General features: G+C 38.2%; 1 protein-coding gene across 1 annotated transcript; it reads left to right on the top strand.

Annotated features, from left to right (window-relative positions):
- Nucleotides 1-1,047: 1,047 nt before the first annotated feature.
- On the top strand, nt 1,048-19,905 carry npy8br (neuropeptide Y receptor Y8b). The gene is made up of 2 exons (XM_026925610.3): nt 1,048-1,188; nt 12,274-19,905. Exon 2 carries the CDS (start codon nt 12,409-12,411, stop codon nt 13,531-13,533), a length of 1,125 nt encoding a protein of 374 aa, XP_026781411.1. The 5' UTR covers nt 1,048-1,188; nt 12,274-12,408; the 3' UTR covers nt 13,534-19,905.
- The last annotated feature ends 289 nt before the right edge of the window (nt 19,906-20,194 follow it).

Here is a 20,194-nt window from a genome sequence, read left to right on the forward strand (position 1 = left end):
CAGCTGAAACATAAGAAGAGTTATAACATAAGTGATAGCAGGAAGTAAAGTGTTGTGGACATTTCACAACATTAAATGTAACTATAAATAGATTTTTAAAAAATGATGTGTCATTCTTTAATTATTATAAACTGCAATCATTGGCAAATTGCTCTGATATAAGCGGCATAAAACTCTTCTGGACAGGCTGTTATTGGTAAATAATCGACTTCAAGGTGGTAATGCATGACATCACCAAAGATTTTTAATTATTTTCCAAAACAGCACACACCCAAGTCTTTCATTCCTTACTCATGAGGTTTATTACATAATACAGGATGTCCCCAAGGTCTTCATACTGTCTTCCAAAATTTTTCATATTTAGTTTTTTTTTTCAGATAATCTTTAAGAATGCCTTTGACCAAAGAAGAACGTATTGAAATCATTCTCATGGCTGGATCAGGAAGCTGTCACAAGGTTGTGACTTTATCAGGAAACATGACAAGCACATCACACACAACGCTGTTGCCAAACTTATTAACAAATTCATAAAGACTGGAAGTGTTGCGGACCAACCGAGAATGGGACGTCCACTCATGAAGGCACAAACAACATGGTGCTGTCAAACATAGTCCCCTGTGTATGGAGACTTTTGGGACACTCTGTGTTTATTATGGTAGTATGAGGTTTGGGACATACAAGTGAGCCATCAGGGCAGTAGGCATCAGGACAACATGCATGATGCAGCTGTGAGACAGATTGCTCAGAGTGAGACAGATCATTTCCAATTAACAAAAAAAAAAAAAAACAACAACACAGCTGCTCAGTTCAGGCTTCCTCCTTCACCAGGTTGCAATAATGACCATTAATGACTCCTCTTATTGATTCGATTCTTTCTAATAAATCAGTTTCAATCTAACTAGCCTATATGAGTTAGAAGTATTGTGTAGGCTGTAATTTTGACACCTACAGTTCAAAGACCACATATGCGACCAGGAAATTAAAAAGAAAAAAAAAAAGAGCCGACGTTGATTCGTTAGTGCCTGAGAATCGATTCACCGGAATGACTCTTTTAAAAGGAGTCGTTCAAACCTAAACGATTCGTTGTCGAATCTCTTGATAAAGCGCTTTCCGTTTCGAGCGCGCGCTGCTGCGAAAAGCCCAGGACACAGAGGAGAGAGCAGTGACTACCTGTCCGAGAGGTGAATGGTAAGGCAATGGGAATGAATCTTTTTTTTTTTATATATATATGTATATAAAATTGGTCTACAGACAGGCCACAGAATGATGATAGTTTTTCTGTCGGTAAAACGGTGCACGGGAGCGCGTGCGTTTCTGACAGATAAGGAGAGATTATTTGTTTTTTTTAAAGATGTGCCGGTTAGATGCTCCTCTGCGCACAGAACACGGACACTGATGATGTTTTAGCAGCGATTTGTGGCTTTACAGGGTGCATGTGTTTTGGAATTCATGCAGAAATCTGACAGATGACAGAAATGGGATTTGGTCGCGCGCAAATGTAACACCTCATCTGATGTCTAAAATATGAAGTTTTACATCACAATTAAAATAAAAATTAAATTGCTTGGTAAACGCTACTAATGGAAAAAAAATCAGTGCACAACTCTCAGGCTTAATTTGTGCAATTATAAAACCTAATGTGTTTCTTTTGCTTTGCATACAGTACAGATGGGTGGTCATGTTATATTTTATGTTAGCTTGCATCATTTACCTGGGTGATATGGACATGCATCCATGGACGACTGCATAAAAAATCCCCATCCACCCTTAATTTACAAATTTATCAAATGCATAGCTTAAAAATGAGCACAAATTCATACTTTGCTGTAGCAATCGATTGCATGTGTTGCTGATGAATAGGACTCATATATATCCTAACACACATATACACACACATACACATATATACAAATGGCTTTGTCATTATAGGTTCCAGTTTTCAGAGTGCTTTTGTTTTGTTTGCCCCTGCATTATTCCCTCCACATACAGAAAACAGCTAACGAAAGCAGTCATTAAGGCGAGAATGAGAAGTTTGAGGGTGTCAGTGATGCAGCAGCACAGGCTTTGATTCACACTTGATGCCTTCACACGTCCTTGTGGAAGAAAGTGAGAGAGACAGTGTTTGACAGGAGCATCATTTCACGCAGCATCTCGGCTTGTTATAAACAGCCAAACCAACACACACACACTCACACACACACACACACACACACACACAGCCAAGCAAATCATGCCATGCTGCGCCACATAAAACTGAAAACAAAATTTGATGTATGCTTCAGGAAGCAACCATCAGCCGTCTTGACTAGAACCGCAGAAGATAAAGCAAAATGTACCAAGTCAATTTGCCTCTTGTTATTGTTACACTGGACATATGGCTTCATTACAGTTATTTACCTGCCAAGATACATTTTAAAAAAATCTCTGCGAGCTCTCTTTGTACACCTTATGCACTGATAGATCTGTTTGAACTGGCGTTGCTTATCACACATTAACAGGTGTGGACATATGCCCTTGCATCATTCTCAGAATTACTTCTTTTATCCTTTTGTGTGCATGATCAAATGCAGCAGCTCCTAAAATCTATTTATTTTTATTTTCTCATAAGGGAGCCAAGGCCGGATGTCAAGAGGGCAATGGTGGGGCCAAGGCTTAAATCTGAACCTATAAAGCAGGCTTTTCAATGGATTAAGCGTAATAGTGTGGGGAGTGCAGGGCTCTTTAGGCCTTTAGTGACATTTCTGTCGAAGGTGAAAAAGTGGTGTTTTATCATTCAGTTGAAAATCTCCTTGGTGTACGATGTGGTTAGGTGTGACTCATAGGTTAGGTGTGACAAATTGATGGAAGAAAGGAAACTCAGCTTTGGAAAGGATGAGATGTAATAATATATTTACTTTCGGTCCGACTGGGGATCCATTCATTGACTAACGGCTATAAATTCTGCTTTTTGGTTAGGACCAAGATATGGATTTGGATGGAGTGAATGTAATTGGTGGTGATCACCAAAAAGAAGTAGTAAATCCTTCCTCTTTATCTGAACCACAGAAATATACAGTATCTATTTTGATGATGGCTCAGAAAGCTTTTGACTCCACAAAGCAAAGTTTTGTGTTCATATTTATAGTTTGGAATATAATTACATTTAGTGATGCATGGATGGCGATCTGGATGTATTTTTTGATTAATGATGACTATCAGAGTAAAGCAGACTGCAAACTGTGCTCTGTGGATCTCAAGAGACAATACTACTGAATCTTCCTACAATACAATTAACCCGATAAATCATTGTTAGGCATTTAGACAGTAACTTTAATACAGAGTGTGAGTGTGGCCGAGTGTGGTCATTAAAAAATGAGTGCAAGATGCCGTGAAAAGGTACACAAAAGTTTTTCACGATTGCAGAGCAGTGAAGTATGTGCACAGATATACTGTGTCACATGAGAGCACTTCAATTCTGCGAGCACTGAGCACTGAGACAGGGTCCACATTCTACACATCAAATAACTTGGTGGAAGTGGTTTAGGGTTCTGTCTCTCTAAAGAATTCCTACTTGTGATCTTTTGTGAAGGAGAAACCCATTATTGTAGCATCTAGAAAGAACCAATAAGGGTGTCTCAAGAACATGGAACCTCTTTTCTAAGAGTGTAGATCGTGCAATTGGTGCATGCTCAATGGAAGTGTCGTCATATTGTCTTTGTGTTTTAGCGTGAGCTGAAACTTTTTGAAAGCATAATTATACAAATATGGATGATAAACCTCTTGGTACAAAACAACACTTATCTTCTCGCTGTGGTTGGACAACATGGTTTGCATGTGGTCTTATTTTTGCTTTGATTGAAAACAGAGAGGGCTTTTTCGCCATTTCTCTAAAAGTTTGGCTAAGATCGAGTGTTGCTTGTAGCTTTAGGTCAGATTTGGCTCTTGTTCTTGCCTTCTATGGTCAAGTTGAATGATGTATTTTGGCAAAATGTCCCTAACAATTTTGTCCAGTTAATAACAAACCAAAGTTACATTCTGGGGCTTCAAAAAGTATGTCCCGAAAACAGGAAACAACAGTTTTGAATAAAGGCATAGTTTTGGTCATTGTATGAAAACTTCCTGAAAGTGTGAAAAACATATCAGACAGAACTTTGACTCTAGTTGGCTCTATTTGCTTACAAATGTACTTGATTGTTTGAATACCATGCTGTTTGTGTATTGCAAGAAGTCATTACTGTGGTTAAATTGCACTAACAAAACCAATTTTTCTTCTAAGAGCTAAATGTTTGAGCTGTGTTTTCGGATTTAAACTGGTTGTAAGTGAAGTAGTGTCTCATGTATATCATGCTAGAAATGATGACACTGAACAGTACTGTAACAATAATATAAACTCTAATAAAAAAAAAGTCATTGTTATGATATGAAATTGCATCTTTTTTTTTTACAAAGGCTGCAGTCTGTTTATTTGGTTTGTAGTGTCCTTAGGGGAAAAAAAAGCAAAGCATGAGTTTGACAAAATGAACCCCAACACATCACTTCCTGCCTGCAAAAAGATTTATGGGAGACATGTGTGACTTACGATTTGTTCTTGTCAGGCTGAGAACAGGACAAAAAAAAAAAAAAAAATGAAAATATGAAACAGCTCGTTTCTAGGCTTTCTTGGCTTTCTATTTGGCAGATCTGCTTGCATGGATTCAGCTAATCAAACACAACACATTACCAGTAATGTGTCTCAATCCTTCAACTCACAGTGGTACTGTTCATTACCTCCTACTTTGTGCTTTGCATTGATGCTGACTCTTGACTTTTTCAGCGATGGACACAGTCAACAGCAGCGATGGCTTATAAGCTCATTAAACAATCTGCAGTCATTCCAGCCATTGCTATAATTTAAAAAAACACTTTATATATGAAGGCTTCTGTGCTTTATGGCAGCTATAAAGAGAAAAATGCGAATTTTACTGCGGAGTGTTTGCGACATGCTGCATTTATCAGAAATGTGTTTGCTATTTGCATTTCCAATATATAGAGACAAAAAACACAGAGCCAGTGCATGTCATGCATACACACACACTCGCGTTTGTCTTGTGAGGACCTTCTATTGCTATTAATGCAGCTAATTAATGCTATGCTACACTTAAATGTAACCCAAACCTTAACTTCAGTAACCAAAAGTAAAAATTTTGGCTATATAAGTTTTTTAAATAAAAATTGCAGTTTCAGTAAAAAAAAAAAAAAAAAAAAAAAAAAATATATATATATATATATATATATATATATATATATATATATATATATATATATATATAATTGTGTCCCCACAAGGTTGAATCTCTCAGATATTCCTATATTTTGGTCACATTTGGTCCCTATCAAGATGTAAAAAACATGCCCACACACACACACACACACACACACACACACAATGTTTGGTACCTAAAACCCAACTTCTTCTTCTTCTTTTCAAGTACATAAATTCTCTTTTGTAATAGAACCTTTTCAGTAAGTATTATAAATATGAGAGGCAAGTGTTATGTAAGGTATAAAACACTTGGGGACATGCTATAGGAAAGTAATCAGTGACAGGGTGGTGTTATGCAACCCAACACAAAACAGAGTTGCTTTTCCCACCCTGAAGTTGACTATTTTCTAATAACACCATGTGCCACATTGTTTTATTCTTCTTATAACAGAACAGTTTTTCACTTATTAAAGAATGGCACATCATATGTTTTAACCATTTTTAGTTGATTTAATGTTGTGGAATGTCCAGGAGACAAGATAGTTCCAGTTATCACTTACATTATAGCAGCTATAAACAGTCATTCCCTCAATCACAATCTCTCTTTTGAAGTAAAAAAAAAAAAAAAAAAACGCAAAGTGCTCTGCCCTGAAGAATTTATCATGGTGGAAAGCATTACAGCTTTACCTCAGCTGTTACAAAGAGCTGATACTGGAGACTCCTTCCAAAAATGTTCAATAAAACATAGAAAACAGAAGACAGTTACACATGTTTTTACAGCCAATCATGTTCGTATATGCAAGTGCTGAACATCAGTTTACCAGGAGAAGGGGGTGGGGCATATACGTTTGGGGCATTTTAAATTTGCATATTCATAGGATCTGGTTTTCTTGATGAAGATAAATGGATAAATGTCTTGATGCTTCTGTCACCATGTTTTTTTTTTGGTAAGCATTCTGTTTTACTAGTAGAAATAATCATCTGTCCATACACGCCGAATCAATTGCCTCAGATGACACGTTATTGTTGGCAACTCAGTAAGCATACCTGACAGGCCTCAGGGAAAATCCATTGATTCTGGCTGTGGTTTAGTCATGTTATACTGTAATAAATAGCATGGCATGGACCTTTTCCCAGACATTGAGTCATACATCTTTGGCCCCTTTACCTCCAGTGTTACAGGTTTATTTTTTAAGTCGAGGATTGTGCTTAGACATAACAAGAGAAATGAGCGACATTTCAGGCTTATCGTCCTCACGTTTGGATGAGCTTCTTGAGTTTGATGGATTTTTACTGGATTCACTCGCAGCCAGTGTGCTTGTTAATCTTGTTATCTACTGCCTGATAGACGTTTCGCTTTTCTACGGAAATGCACCAGTGATGTCATGAATTTAACTCTCTCAGAGAAGACGGATCAGAAAATTTCCTCATTTGTTCCAAATGTATGCATTTTGTTCCATCTGCTCTTCATATTGGAATGGTGATACTCATTAGCATTACTGTTAGCATCAGGCCTTGTTTTAGAGATGGGGCTCACTTTTACACATTAGTCAAGCAGAAAGGATTCATTTTCACAATTAAAAAGTGTAACTAATAGAATTAACTTTTAAATATACACTCACTAGACACTTTAGGAACACTTTTACACTTGCTGAGTCATGCAATTATCCAATCAGCCAATCGTGTAGCAGCAGCACAATGCCTAAAATCATGCAGACACAGGTCAAGAGCTTCAGTAAACGTTCACATCAAACATCAAAATGGGGGAAAATGTGATCTCAGTGACTTTGACCATGGTGTGGTTGGTGGTGCCAGATGAGCTGGTTAGAGTATTTCAGAAACTGCTGATCTCCTGGGATTTTCACACAGGAGTGTCTAGAGTCAAAAAACATCCAGTGAGTGTCTGAAGATGGAAATGCCTTGTTGAAGAGAGAGATCAGAGGAGAAAAGCCAGACTGGTTGGAGGTGACAGGAAGGCTATGGTAACTCAAGTAACCACTCTTTACAAGCGTGGTGAGCAGAAAAGCATCTCAGAATGCACAACATGGTAAAGCTTGAGGAAGATGGGCTACAACAGCAGAACCCCTCATCAGATTACGCTTCTGTCAGCCAAGAACAGGAATCGGAGGCTTTAGTGGGCACAGACTCACCAAAACTGTACAACTGAAGATTTGAAAAAGACCAGGCAATGTTTTTTTTTCAGATGCCAGGAGATCAGCAGTTTCCAAAACACTTAAACCAGCCCATCTGACCCCACCAACCATGCCACGGTTAAAGTCACTGAGATCACATTTTTTGCCATTCTGATGTTTGAGGTGAACATTAATCGAAGCTCTTGACCCACATGATTTATGCATTGTGCCGCTGCCACACGATCAGCTGATGAAATAATGTGCAGGTGTACAGATGTTCCTATTAAAGTGGATGGTGAGTGTAAATTTTTGCAGAGTAATTTTATGAATAATTCATCGAAGATAATTATCGTTATTATCATCAGGGTGTTAATGTAATGAATTAATTTTGGTGTTGCACACACTGGCTTGGGAAATGTTACATTATGAATGCCTTTAGCATTGTCCAGTCCTGAGGGGATGTATTTGAGTTATCTCTCTTTTTCTCTTACACACACACACACACACACACACACACACACACAGATTGTCTCTAAAAGGCTAAAAGGTGTCAGTTTAAATGCAAATTCCAATGCATTGTTTGTCATTTGGACACCAATTCAGCGAGGACTCTACAAGCAAGGCAATAAATCATGAGCTTAGGACTCACCATCTCATTAAGGCAAGGTGTGTGGACGTTTCAAGAGAATTTGATGACGTCCTTAGGGATCCAGAGAAGATTTGGGATTTGGGATAAATTTAGATTCTCGTCCAGCATCGAATCTAAACGATTTATCACCTGCCGATGTTTTAGCATAGCACTGCAAAGCACTTTCTTTACCCAAGAAACAATTCGAGTTTAATTTACTCTTAAACTGAGGCAGGGAACTGCAGGTCTCCTTTAACTAATTTGATTACCTATGACCTTTGGCAAGAAAGAAGGAAGTCTTTACATTCCAAAAGGTAGAGAGAGATTAGAGAGAAAGAGTGAGAGAGTAGATTAAAGAGAGCAGAGTGCCAGCTGAATGAACTGGCCCTCCTCACTGATTATAAGGAGTGACACGTTTAAACTTATCGATCCACGGCTTCAGACTTCACAGCTGTCACACTTACACAGAAGAATTCTCAAGGAAAACTCCAAATCTATAATACAAGGCCTCATATCAACCTGAGTTTATTGATCCATCTTCAGTTTGCTGTTATTTAAAATCTGAATGAAGGTGGAAAAAATTGAACACAAAATATTCACCATTTCTTTATATGAAAATATGACCATATAGGAAAATGACTTTCAGCATGACTAATGTCAGCTGACGCTGATCTACATTTTCAGATTTGCTGATTTAATTGAATGATTTTAAAAAATATGCAGCAGTAAAGTCATTTCGCTTGACAAACCATGCATTTTTATGTCAGCTCATGCATTCATCACCAAGCGCATGTTATGAGTTCCATATTGAATTATTGCTGGGAATATTGGACAGCTGTACCCCCGTCTACTTGTTAAAGCATTTCTCTACAGCAAGACAGAATGAGAGAAGGCTTTATTATTTGCAAAGAACATCTCTCTTATTATGCACATTTTAAAATTACTGACATCTATTAATTTTTTTTCATTATCTCCTTTTATAAATATAATGTTCACTTTAGTCAAACCCAAGGTCACTTTACAATTCTTGGGGGGGGGGCAAAGTCTGGTATAGAGACCAAATATACAAACAGTCAAACCAACAGGCCATTTTTCATAATAACGTCTGTATCGTGGAAAGCATTAAGCATAAGGGTGTGATGCAATGACACTATCTGTATCTGTATCTCTCTAATGCTCCAAAAATACTTATCTGTATCTGTATCCATATTTAAACCTGAAGTGGGTGTGGCCTAAACCTGAAGGCTTTTTTTTTTTTAATGAATTAATTAATTTAAAATATGAACCCTAACTTTATGCCCCAGAAACACCGAAAACACCAAAATATCAGCAGTGTGAGCATGGTCTAGGAATTCTGGCTCTGACAGTTCCTCAAACTCAGCTACATCACTCAAGATGTGTGTGGGGTTTTTAATCCTTCTCACGCAGTTATTTTTATTTTTCCTGTAGTGCTTAATGTTTACAGTACAGTTGGTTTACCATATTGTCCATTTTGTAGTTTAGATTCTGTTTTTTTTTTAACTCTGTGTTACTGTTACACTGTGTAAGACCTCTTGTCTGACGTCTCATGTTGTCCCTTGTTAATTGTAGCAACATGATTCTTGGGAACTATATTTCACTCCTAACCTTACTTCCGTATGTGTTGAAAGCAATCTCAGTATAGCCTGCTTGGCTTGTTGGTGCCTGTGATTTTTTTTCTAACGAAATTAGTTGTTAAAGCCGACTTTAAACCACCGCAACCCTGACCAGGCAGTCAGTAACAACCGCCATATGTTCATGAACATGGTCTCTATTTGAGCTTCATATCTGACTGCTCTCTGAAGCTTGCATGAAAATTCGTAGGATGTTGGGTGTCCTGTATGGTGGGTGGTTTCTTTAGAAATGTGAACGAACTCAGGCCTGTGAATTTATAATGACAACTGGTAATTATTGTTTTTTTAATCAAATGTCTGGCATAAAACTGAGATTGAAAAGTAGTATCAGCAAGAAAGGCTGAGGAGAAAAAAAAGATATCAAGGCATTGCTATTTCTCTCAGCTGAATACTTGATGGGTTGAAGAATATGAAACTACATTAAGTTGCAAATCACATTTAGTGTCTTTTGTACGACTCTCTCGTCACTCCCTGCTGTATGCCTCCAGACGGTACCTAATAATTTATGATATTATCTTTCTCCCTTCAACTGAACTTATCCTATGTACATATCTGTACAATGTGAAAGAACAAGAAGAAAAATCTCTGCAACCTGAAAAGAGCTAAGTGCTACATTAATTGGAAAATTCTCGTTACGGCTAGATGTGATCTTAACACTATTAAGGAGATATCAGAAGAAAAAGATTTAATTGGATTTCACATAAATGAAGTTGCAATAAAACCTACAACCACTAACACTACTCTTCACTTTAAATGTAATATCTCCATGACCACACTTTCAGTAGTGATATAGCGAGTAATTTAGGCTGTAAAAATGATCACAATGAGAATTTGGTCTGGATTCCATCTGCTTTACGCTAGATCGCCAGCCCAACACTGGAAAAAAAATATGTAGGAGCCAGCGAATAGCTAATCTTAGATTCTCAGAGCATCAGACCATATCTTTTCTAGCCACAAGCTTCAGAATCTTCATTGCAGTCTGATTGGCTGTTTGCTTTTCCAGGTAAACGCACCTCTGTGCAGTGGATATTGTCAGGAACACAAACTTTTAAACACTGTAACACAATTCCCATTGTCAAAAGATATACACAGTATGTGGCAAGTAAATGATACCTTATAAAAGTAGGTGATTCTTGATCATATTTGGAGACTAAAAGTTCCAGACTCTCAAGAGCAGGGGTCGGCAACTAATGGACTGTGGTCCAGAGGGACCCAGCAAAATATTTGACCAGACCGAATTTAATACTCAATAAATAAATAAATAAAATACTGTAGCAGAGCAGATAAATGCATGAAAAAAAACTGGTCACAGTTCAGCAACTTGTTCACCATCACATGCATTTATATTCATTATTTAGCTGAAGGCAGCTCATCAAACCAAAACCTAGCTACAAGGCTAGAGACATTAGCTCAGTGGAGGGGTTTTATAGATTTTCTTAGATTTTGATGAACTGAAGGCATGGCTTATTTAAAAAAAAAAAAAAAAAAAAAAAGATGATGAAGTATGCTTTTAATTTTCCTGTGTCGAAATTAAAACAAATGTGTCTCATCTGTTCAGAGCCCTTGGCGCTAGTCAAAACGGGTAACATAAAGCGCCTCTTTGAATTGTCTTCGTTATAGTCGTGAACAAATTGTTAATTGATAAGGTTTTTAAAAGGTAAAAATTTAACATTGTTATCTTAGTTGCAATGAATATTATCTAACTAGACCTTTACAAATTGTAGTTGAATACCTCTGCTCTAGAAGGGTGAAGTCTGACTGTGTGACTAATAGAAGCCAGAGAGATACGAGATGGGAATTTATAAACTATTTAGACTATATAATTTTATTAGACTAATTTATAGGCTTGGGCTTTCTCCCAAACTTAAGTTATTTCAGAACTTATTTGTTGAAACTGCAGTGTCTTTGGAAAATAAATTGTTATTTATATTCAAGTAGTTTCATATTCTCAGCAACCAGTATTGAGTTGTGTTACTGAATTTGTAGATCATCTTCTGTAAGCCCTCCACGTACTCTCCCCAGAGTGTGCTTTTTTTCTAAATTTATGGGTATGTTCAAAATAAAGTTGTTCTCAGTCTTGATTCCAACAATGATATTTGATGTACATCCGATGCAAAGCAGTGTTTGAATGATGATTACTGTCTCAGTTGTCAAGTGTTTTGGAGACAGATTGTAATAAGAAGATATTCTCGCATCCAGAGAAGGTGTTATTCTGTCAAGTCTAGTTTATGATGTTGAGAAAATTACAAAACAACTTCTGAACCATTGAAGTATTTGGTGGAAAATAACGTGGAGTGGCTTATGGGAGACAAAATATATAGAGAAAATGAGATCGTGGGAATGGAAAAGTATTTTACAATATGACGAATAAAAGAATTAAGTATAAATTAATAGAAGAGTCAGACATTGTGCCTGAGATCCTGCAAAGGTCTGATTCTTTTGCAAGTTTAATTTAGCATAAGGGTGAACTAGACAGTGCTCTTGAATCATTCTGTCGTATTTCAAGTTTCCTGCTCTGGTTAATGACCTCTACATCTCCTGTCCCTGTCTGACTTCCTCTGTTAGTGAGATCTCACGCTTTAATCATGTCATAGATCAACCTTTTGCTGCATGTGCTAATAATCTTTTCTTTTATTCCAGATTGCACCAGTGTTATTTCAAGGACTTCAAAATGAGACGTCTTGGAGACTGAAATTAAATTAGATCACGAGAACTGCATATACTGTCTGGTATTTGATTTGGATCAGTGTGTGTGGTGTGGATGAACAGTTGGTGATGGTGGGTGCCCACATTAACAACAGCACGCAGCCCTGGTTGGGGTGGGAGGTGGAGGTTTGCTCACTCTCTCTGGGTGGCACCACCTTCCTGATCATGGCCTACAGCACCATGCTGGCTGTGGGCCTGGTGGGAAACACTTGCCTTGTCCTGGTTATCCTGCGCCAAAAGGAGATGCACAACGTGACTAACGTCTTCATCGCCAACCTTTCCTGCTCCGACATCCTCATGTGCCTCATATGCCTGCCCACCACTATCACCTACACGCTGATGGACAGGTGGATTCTAGGAGTGGCTCTTTGCAAATTGACATCATTCGTCCAGTGTCTGTCCATCACGGTCTCCATCTACACCTTGGTGCTGATCACACTAGAGAGGCATCAGCTCATCATCCATCCTACCGGTTGGAAGCCGGTGCTTGGACACTCGTACCTGGCTGTGGCTGTCACCTGGATTATGGGATGCTTCATCTCACTGCCCTACCTTTCCTTCACCTTCTTGGATGACTTGAACTCCCACAACCTCAGCCTTCCGACGAATCCCTCAGATGATCACCTGGTCTGCATGGAACAATGGCCATCGGAGGTGAACCGGTTAGCATACACTACATCAATGCTGGTGTTCCAATACTGCCTGCCTCTTACACTCATCAGCGTCTGCTACTTGCGCATTTTTCTGCGCCTCAGTCACCGCAAAGACATTATCGAGAGGACACGGGACGCGCGACAACGAAATGCAAAACATGCCAGGCGGATTAACGCCATGCTAGCCTCCATCGTGGCCCTGTTCGCCCTCTGCTGGCTGCCGCTGAACGTCTTCAACGCCATTTTCGACTGGAACCACGAGGCCCTCACGTGGTGCCACGACGCTGTCTTTTCAGTGTGTCACCTCACAGCGATGGCTTCAACATGCGTCAACCCCATCATCTACGGCTTTCTCAACAACAACTTCCAGAAGGAGCTGAAGTCGCTGCTGTATCAGTGCCGGTGCTCGGGGGTTCCGCAGAATTATGAGAGCTTCCCGCTGTCTACTGTCAGCACTGATGTGACGAAAGGCTCCGTTCTCAGCAATGGCTCTGACAGCATCACCGTCTCACCGCAACAGCAAGAGAAAGAGTGTTTGTAAATAAGCACCTCATACATGTTCATTAGACTGAGTTACACCTGTTGGCTTAAGCGCATGTCTACATATGCTCAGTTATCATTTGAAAAACAAGAGTGGGTCCATATCGCTATGAACCAGATCCCATGAATTGGACTGCATTGTTAAACAAGGCTCATATATCATCATCATCCAACTGCTGGGTAGGATTTGAAGATGATTAGTAGCAAACCAGCATTATTACTGACCGGACCTCATGTTCAAAGAATGTATCCTTGATTGATTTGAGGGCACTGTGCAAATATTGAAGATTATTTTTTCTTTCTCTCTAACTTTGGTATTACTTAAAAAAAAAAGTATATAAAGGCTTGAAAAAGGTAACTATCACCCGCTAGTCACAAGGTAGAGCACCATACACTAAAATAGGTTGTGTATCACGTGTTCCTCAGAAATTCACAGCATATATGTATGATCTTGAACACATACTAAAAACTAAAGAAGGGGGAGGGGCTCCTTCTCAGTCTTGGGGTGAGTCAATGCGACTGATGGAAACATGTACGTCATCTGAAGACAGTAACATTACGAGAAAAAGGAAAGAAAAACACATTCAAGCCATCCAGTGGTGGAAATTAATGGACCAAAGAAGAGGATGTGTTAATACTGGAAAGACAATTTGCACACTGAAGTTGGGACGTTTGAAAGAGTTCACATAATAACGGATACTGTGTCAGTTTTACTTGACTGGCAAGCGACAGTGTTAAGTTAGGGGGTGGGGCTAAACATCAAAACGAAGTTCTCTGCATAAGTCAGGTAAACAAAGCAGCTTTCTAAAATAATTCAGAGAGGCCTTTATGTAAAGCCTTGATGAAAAACACAGTGTTTCTTTGGTCAAATATGTTAAAAATGTGAATGTAACCACAAGCCACGTTTGTTTTACTTCAAAACTACAATAATTCCCTTTAGGTCTGCTTCACCTCTCTTACTTTGCACAGTGTGTGATTCACTACTGTCACACACAGATTAGTAGATCAGTAGATGCCTCCTAGGTCACAAGGTCAAAGGTGAAGCTAAACTGTAAATAGCGAAGCATGCCGTTAGCTGTAATTAGAATATTTTTGATAAATATAGACTGATAGTTAATGCTGTAATAACATTTGGTTCCCAAAAATAAAACAGCTCTATGTTTGTTCCTTCAGTGATAGTGAAAGCTGAAATAGTGAAAGCCCTTGTTTATTTATTTATTGAGTCCAGAGTGTCCACATTGCAAGGTGACCAGATCTGATTTGTTTGCATTATATTATATCACATTTGCTTGAATATTCACACTGGGTTTTGTGGTAATGGAGCAGGATTTTGAGTAGTCTGGAGAAGAGGAAAGGTAGCTAGTTAGACAGCTTCCAACACAAAGATTTCAGTTTGGATTCTGTTTTCCATAAAGGCAATGTGCAGTGGGCCTCATTTATCAATCTTTTAGTAACTTTGTGTGTAAATATTTCCAAACCGAACGAAGACTTCCTGCCAGATTTACTAATGTTTCGGTAACACTGATTTTCTTGGTACTTGCGTGTGTACGTTGATAAACATCAACCAGTCATAAATTACCTAGCGTGTTCATGGCACAGCTGGTTTACATTTAGCCACGTCCACAAAACTCAAGCTCAGAGAGCTGAAAATGACAAAATGGTGATTAAACAGTGAAAGAGTACCTCCTAAGCACAGCATGCGATAAATCTTCCAGTAATGCAGCATGTTGGCTCCTACAGACACAAACTAACTCATCCTCACTTTATAGGTCGCCATTCATTTTGTCCTAAATGACTAACTAGGCTTATTTTTTTGTCTTAATTTATGGATTTGTTTTAGAATGCTTTCTTTCAAGTCATTAACACGAAACAACCAAGTGTCACAAAATGTTCGTCAAATTTGTGCATTTGTGCAATTGAAATAAATAAGCAATTTAAATTAACAACATAATGTTTATATAAAATTGCAGTAACTCATCACCAGTTAAACAGTAGGATTCTAAGCCAATCAGCTGAAGTTCACATTAGTGAGTCTCCTTGTATAAACTTTACACAAACACAGGGGATCTCGTAGGATGCAAATGTTTTTTTTTTTCTAAGCTAACTGGATTTTCATGAAAAGAATAATTTCATTCATATCCAGTTTGTTAAATGAGGCCCAGTGTTTCTTGTTGCTTTCACAGCATCCATATTATTGTTCATGCAAATTTCTAATGCTAAGAAGGGCCCTGCTGAATGACAAAAAAATAATCCTATTTGACAGGTAAGCAAACATTTAATATTTGAAAAATATTAATTAGCAATATTAAATTAGTGGAAATTTAATAATAATCTGCAGGTTGGAAAGTCATAATGGTTTAAAAATAATAAGCTGTAAAATGTGAGCTCACACTCCAAACACATACATAGTATACATAGTATATACACCATGGAAGCTTATTGTGACTCACGTAATGCAAGTTATAACATGCTAACATCCAAGAACAGCACTTTAGATATGTTTAGACAAAAAGAGCTGTATATTTTAATATGGAAATCTGTTCAGTTGGAGTGGCATTCTCCTGCACTCTTGGTGCCTCACAGCTCCAGGGTTCGATCCCGAGCTTTCTCCAGATGCTCCGGTTGTCTCCCACCTCCCAAAACATGCCAGTAGGTGGACTGGTTACTCTAAATTAAAGCTCGGTGTGACCGAGTGTGTGAATGTGAGTGCATGCATGGTGCACTGCGGTGGACTGGTGTCCCATCCAGAGTGTATTCTTGCCTCATTCATTAAGTTCCCAGGCAGACCAGAGCTCAGAGGAAGGGCAAAATGGGCGGTAACCCAGGTCAAATTTGAGCATTTTGTGTATGATTTTTATTTTCCATTGTACAACCAGCAGTAATCTTACTCAGAGTGCAGTTTGCCAGCCAGAGAGAAGAGGGAGACGTGTATATGTTAAATGGAGTGGGGGATTTTCTTTTTTTTTTTGCCAGTGGCAACTATAAACAAAAACATAGCAGATCTGTTAGAGCGTTTATCAGATTATTGTATTATTGATCATAGAGAATGAGTTGTCGATAAAAAGAAACATTGATATCAGTAATTGCCTGCTGGCTGCTCTGCTGTATGTGAAGTATATTTTATTTGTACTCAATTGTAATTGCCTTTATAGTGCTTAAACCTAAATGTTATAGAACTATTGGAGAAAATACAACACAGTATACCCTATCAAGGGTCTTTAATCCTAGTCATATATACACCTGTTCACTCTCATGATTAATTCACCATTTAAACCTACATTATTGATCATTATCCATACTTTTTTGGTGTCTTTGTGTGTACGTGTGTGTGTGTGAATTTCAATTTGAAATCTGCCCACTGTTTTCATCACAAATCTCTGTGGTCGATCTGGCGCAGCTGCCAGCTAAGATTGTTTTTAAATGGTATGCAGTCCGTAATTTGCCAAACTGTCATTCATGCGCTGGTTATGTTCAGTTATATGTTCAGCTTATTTTTATGCACAAACCACCCACAAGCCACATTCCCTCACACACGGGCCCTGCCAAAAAATACGGCCCTGGTCCACGCACCCCACTTGAGACCACCACGTTCCCAGGATAGGTTCCAGATCCACCCTGACCCTGATAAAGTGGTTACTGAAGAGGAATGAACTTGGTTTACAGATGCTTTTGCAAATTTACGAATGCTACAATATAGCTAGCATGGGTCCCTGGAGGACTAGTGGTTAGGCCACAGCGCTCTCACCGCTGCGGCCTGGGTTCATTTCCCGACCAGGGAACCGACCCCAGCCACTGGGGTTGCGTGCAACAGTGCGCTCTCAGTGCTGGTCCCAAGCCTGGCTAAAATTGGGGAGGGTTGCGTCAGCAAGGGCATCCAGCGCAAAAACTGTGCCAAATCAAATACGGGGACCAATGATCCTCTGTGGCGACCCCTAATGGGAGCAGCCAAAAGAGGAACAACAGCAACAACAGTATAGCTACCATATGACTAGATTCCTGGATCAGTTATTACATACAGTAGTTGTGTTATATTGAATGTCATATAATTTATGTAATATTAAACTGAATGTAATACATAATTAAAAAAAGAAGCTGCCTAGAAGTAGAAAGTGCCAGTTTTTGTGGCCGATATGACACAAGTATCATAGCACGTTTCTCAAAGACATTTCTACGATACGTTTTATGTTTTGCGGTGTTGCGTAGCTTTGCTAACGAACTTCCAATAAAACCGTAGTGTTGCACTAAAAAAAGACCCAGATTTTTAAATGATGGTACTACATGTGTACAAAAATAACATTGTGTTTATAAAGATAAATAAAAAAATTAATACTGAACAGAAGAAAAAAATGTAACTTTTACAATTGAAAAGATTAAACAAACAAAATTTTTACATCAAACCACCTTCTTCCCGTCAGTTTGTAATTATTAAAAATAGTTTTTAAAATTATATAAAAATATGTTTTAAAAATCGTGTCATCATCGTAATATACCATGACATAATTTATCACGATATCGTCATTATATCAGCATATCACCCAGCCCTAATGTGAAGCTCGCTACTGCCATTTTCTATACTCTTCATATATCATCTATCAGACATACGTATAGATTTTAGACCGGCTCAGGAGAGGAGCAAATGGTTTGTGTGTTTGTGTGTGTGTGATATAATTCACTTAACGTGAGTGAGTGAAAGATCATTATTTCAGTTCAGTTCTATTTCATATTTCATTGTAGTGCTCTGAAATATTTCTGCGCATTAATAATTTATGTGTCTGCTTGTCATGGACAAATATCTCATTTGATCTGGCTCAGTCTTTTTGTGTGCATACATAGGTGTGTGTGTGTGTGTGTGTGTGTGTTGCTATACTTCTGAGGTGTAAAGACTGAATGTGAATAAAAAGATATCTCCTTTTTTTGTACCATAACACACCAAGCGTGTGTTTTCTCGATGAATTCTCCTGATATAATGCATTGTTCAACCCTAATAATTTCAACATCAAGCTGTTGATAGATATTAGATTTTAGCTCTGCATTTAATGTCTATAAAGTTTCAATTTTGACTGTTAGGTTCTGGTTATGTTTAAGGTCCAGGTGAAACTAGAGAGATTTATAGTGTCAGTAATACAGTGTCAGTGGTGTACTTGGAGGGGATTTTAGGTTTGAACTCCCCTGAAATATTTTATGACAGTTCCAAATGGTTATTTACAGCTGGTTTACACACATACAGTGCAGGAGGAACCAATCAGGATTGTTCCTATTTCTGTTTGTAATCTACCAGCAAGCTACACTACACTAAATGTATGTAAAAAAAAAAAAAAAAAAAGTACAAACCTCTACCCAAATGTTTTCAAACTTCTCTGGATTATTCCTGGGATACTTCCCAGATCCCGTATCTTGAGACTTGATAGAACAAACTGCACAGCACCATGACGGAAAAACTGACATTAATGAATAACATTACTCTCTGAGCTCTGGGAAAGCAGTGTCGATGAGGTACGGGAGGTTTACTGCAGGAAGAGAAAAAGCTCAGATATAATTTCCCCCTATTACTAGAATGTCACTTTAATCATTTTCAGTAGAACTGTCATAAAGATATATGAAGGTTATTAATATATAGGCCAAGGTTGGATGACGGTGGATGGTGCTTTTTCTATAATTCTGAATACCATCACCGCTCCTAATGTTGTCTGGCATCCACCCAAAATACATGAGCACACTGTTATCAATTCAATTGTACATTTCCTTGTCCTCCCCTGAAATTAATTCCTGGCTACACCACTGTAGTGTATATATTATCAGAAGTATAGTAGTGCAAGTGTGTGTGTGTGTGTGTGTGTGTCTTTACAGCCTCATAGTACTCATTATGTCAGCAAAATTCAAAAGACATTTATACAATACATAGTGAAATTGTACAAAACATATAATCTCAAAATCCATATAGATATAAAATATATTGTGCACAAACTTTGGTTGTTCATTTAAGGTTTTGTCAAATATGAGCACATTCTGATCTCTTGTGTACTGCAGATCTCACGTTAACTAATTATAAATATGCATCATTCTGTTATTTCTTTGACCCCTCTGTGTAAAATTTGGATGTATGCATGAATGATGAAACACCATTTGTTGTCAACATGCTTTGTGATACATGGGACTAATGTAATTCATCACGACTGGTGGATTTTTGCTTGAAAAAATAAATCATCATGTCATGTGACAACTGCTAGAAAGACCTTACTGTGTAGGTATCATTATATGTACTATGAAATGTTCCTGAGAGTGTGTATAATATAATGAAAAAGACCGCATTTTGTAATGTCCTGTGCTGATGGCTTTGATTCCTGAATGTGCTTCAGTGTTTATTAAAATGGCTGACCGCAATTGATTTTTTTCCTCTTGAATTCTTTCAATTTGCCATTTTTAAAGTGCTGGCGTTCTGAAATGACCGTGGCTGACTAATGCAACAATTCCTGCGCTGTTTCCTTAGCCCAGAAGGTGTATAACGCAAAGCAATCAAGCAGTTAATACCTAAAACAACCTAACATTGAACTTCCAGACAAATATTAGCAATCACAGCCGGAATGCTTCATTCCAAACAAATACAAAAAGCTCTCTTGGAGATTAAACAGGATGGAAGCATTAAATGGAGGTTTTTACTGCAA

This window comes from Pangasianodon hypophthalmus, chromosome 8, assembly GCF_027358585.1.
Source record: "Pangasianodon hypophthalmus isolate fPanHyp1 chromosome 8, fPanHyp1.pri, whole genome shotgun sequence".
Taxonomy (NCBI): Eukaryota; Metazoa; Chordata; class Actinopteri; order Siluriformes; family Pangasiidae; genus Pangasianodon; species Pangasianodon hypophthalmus.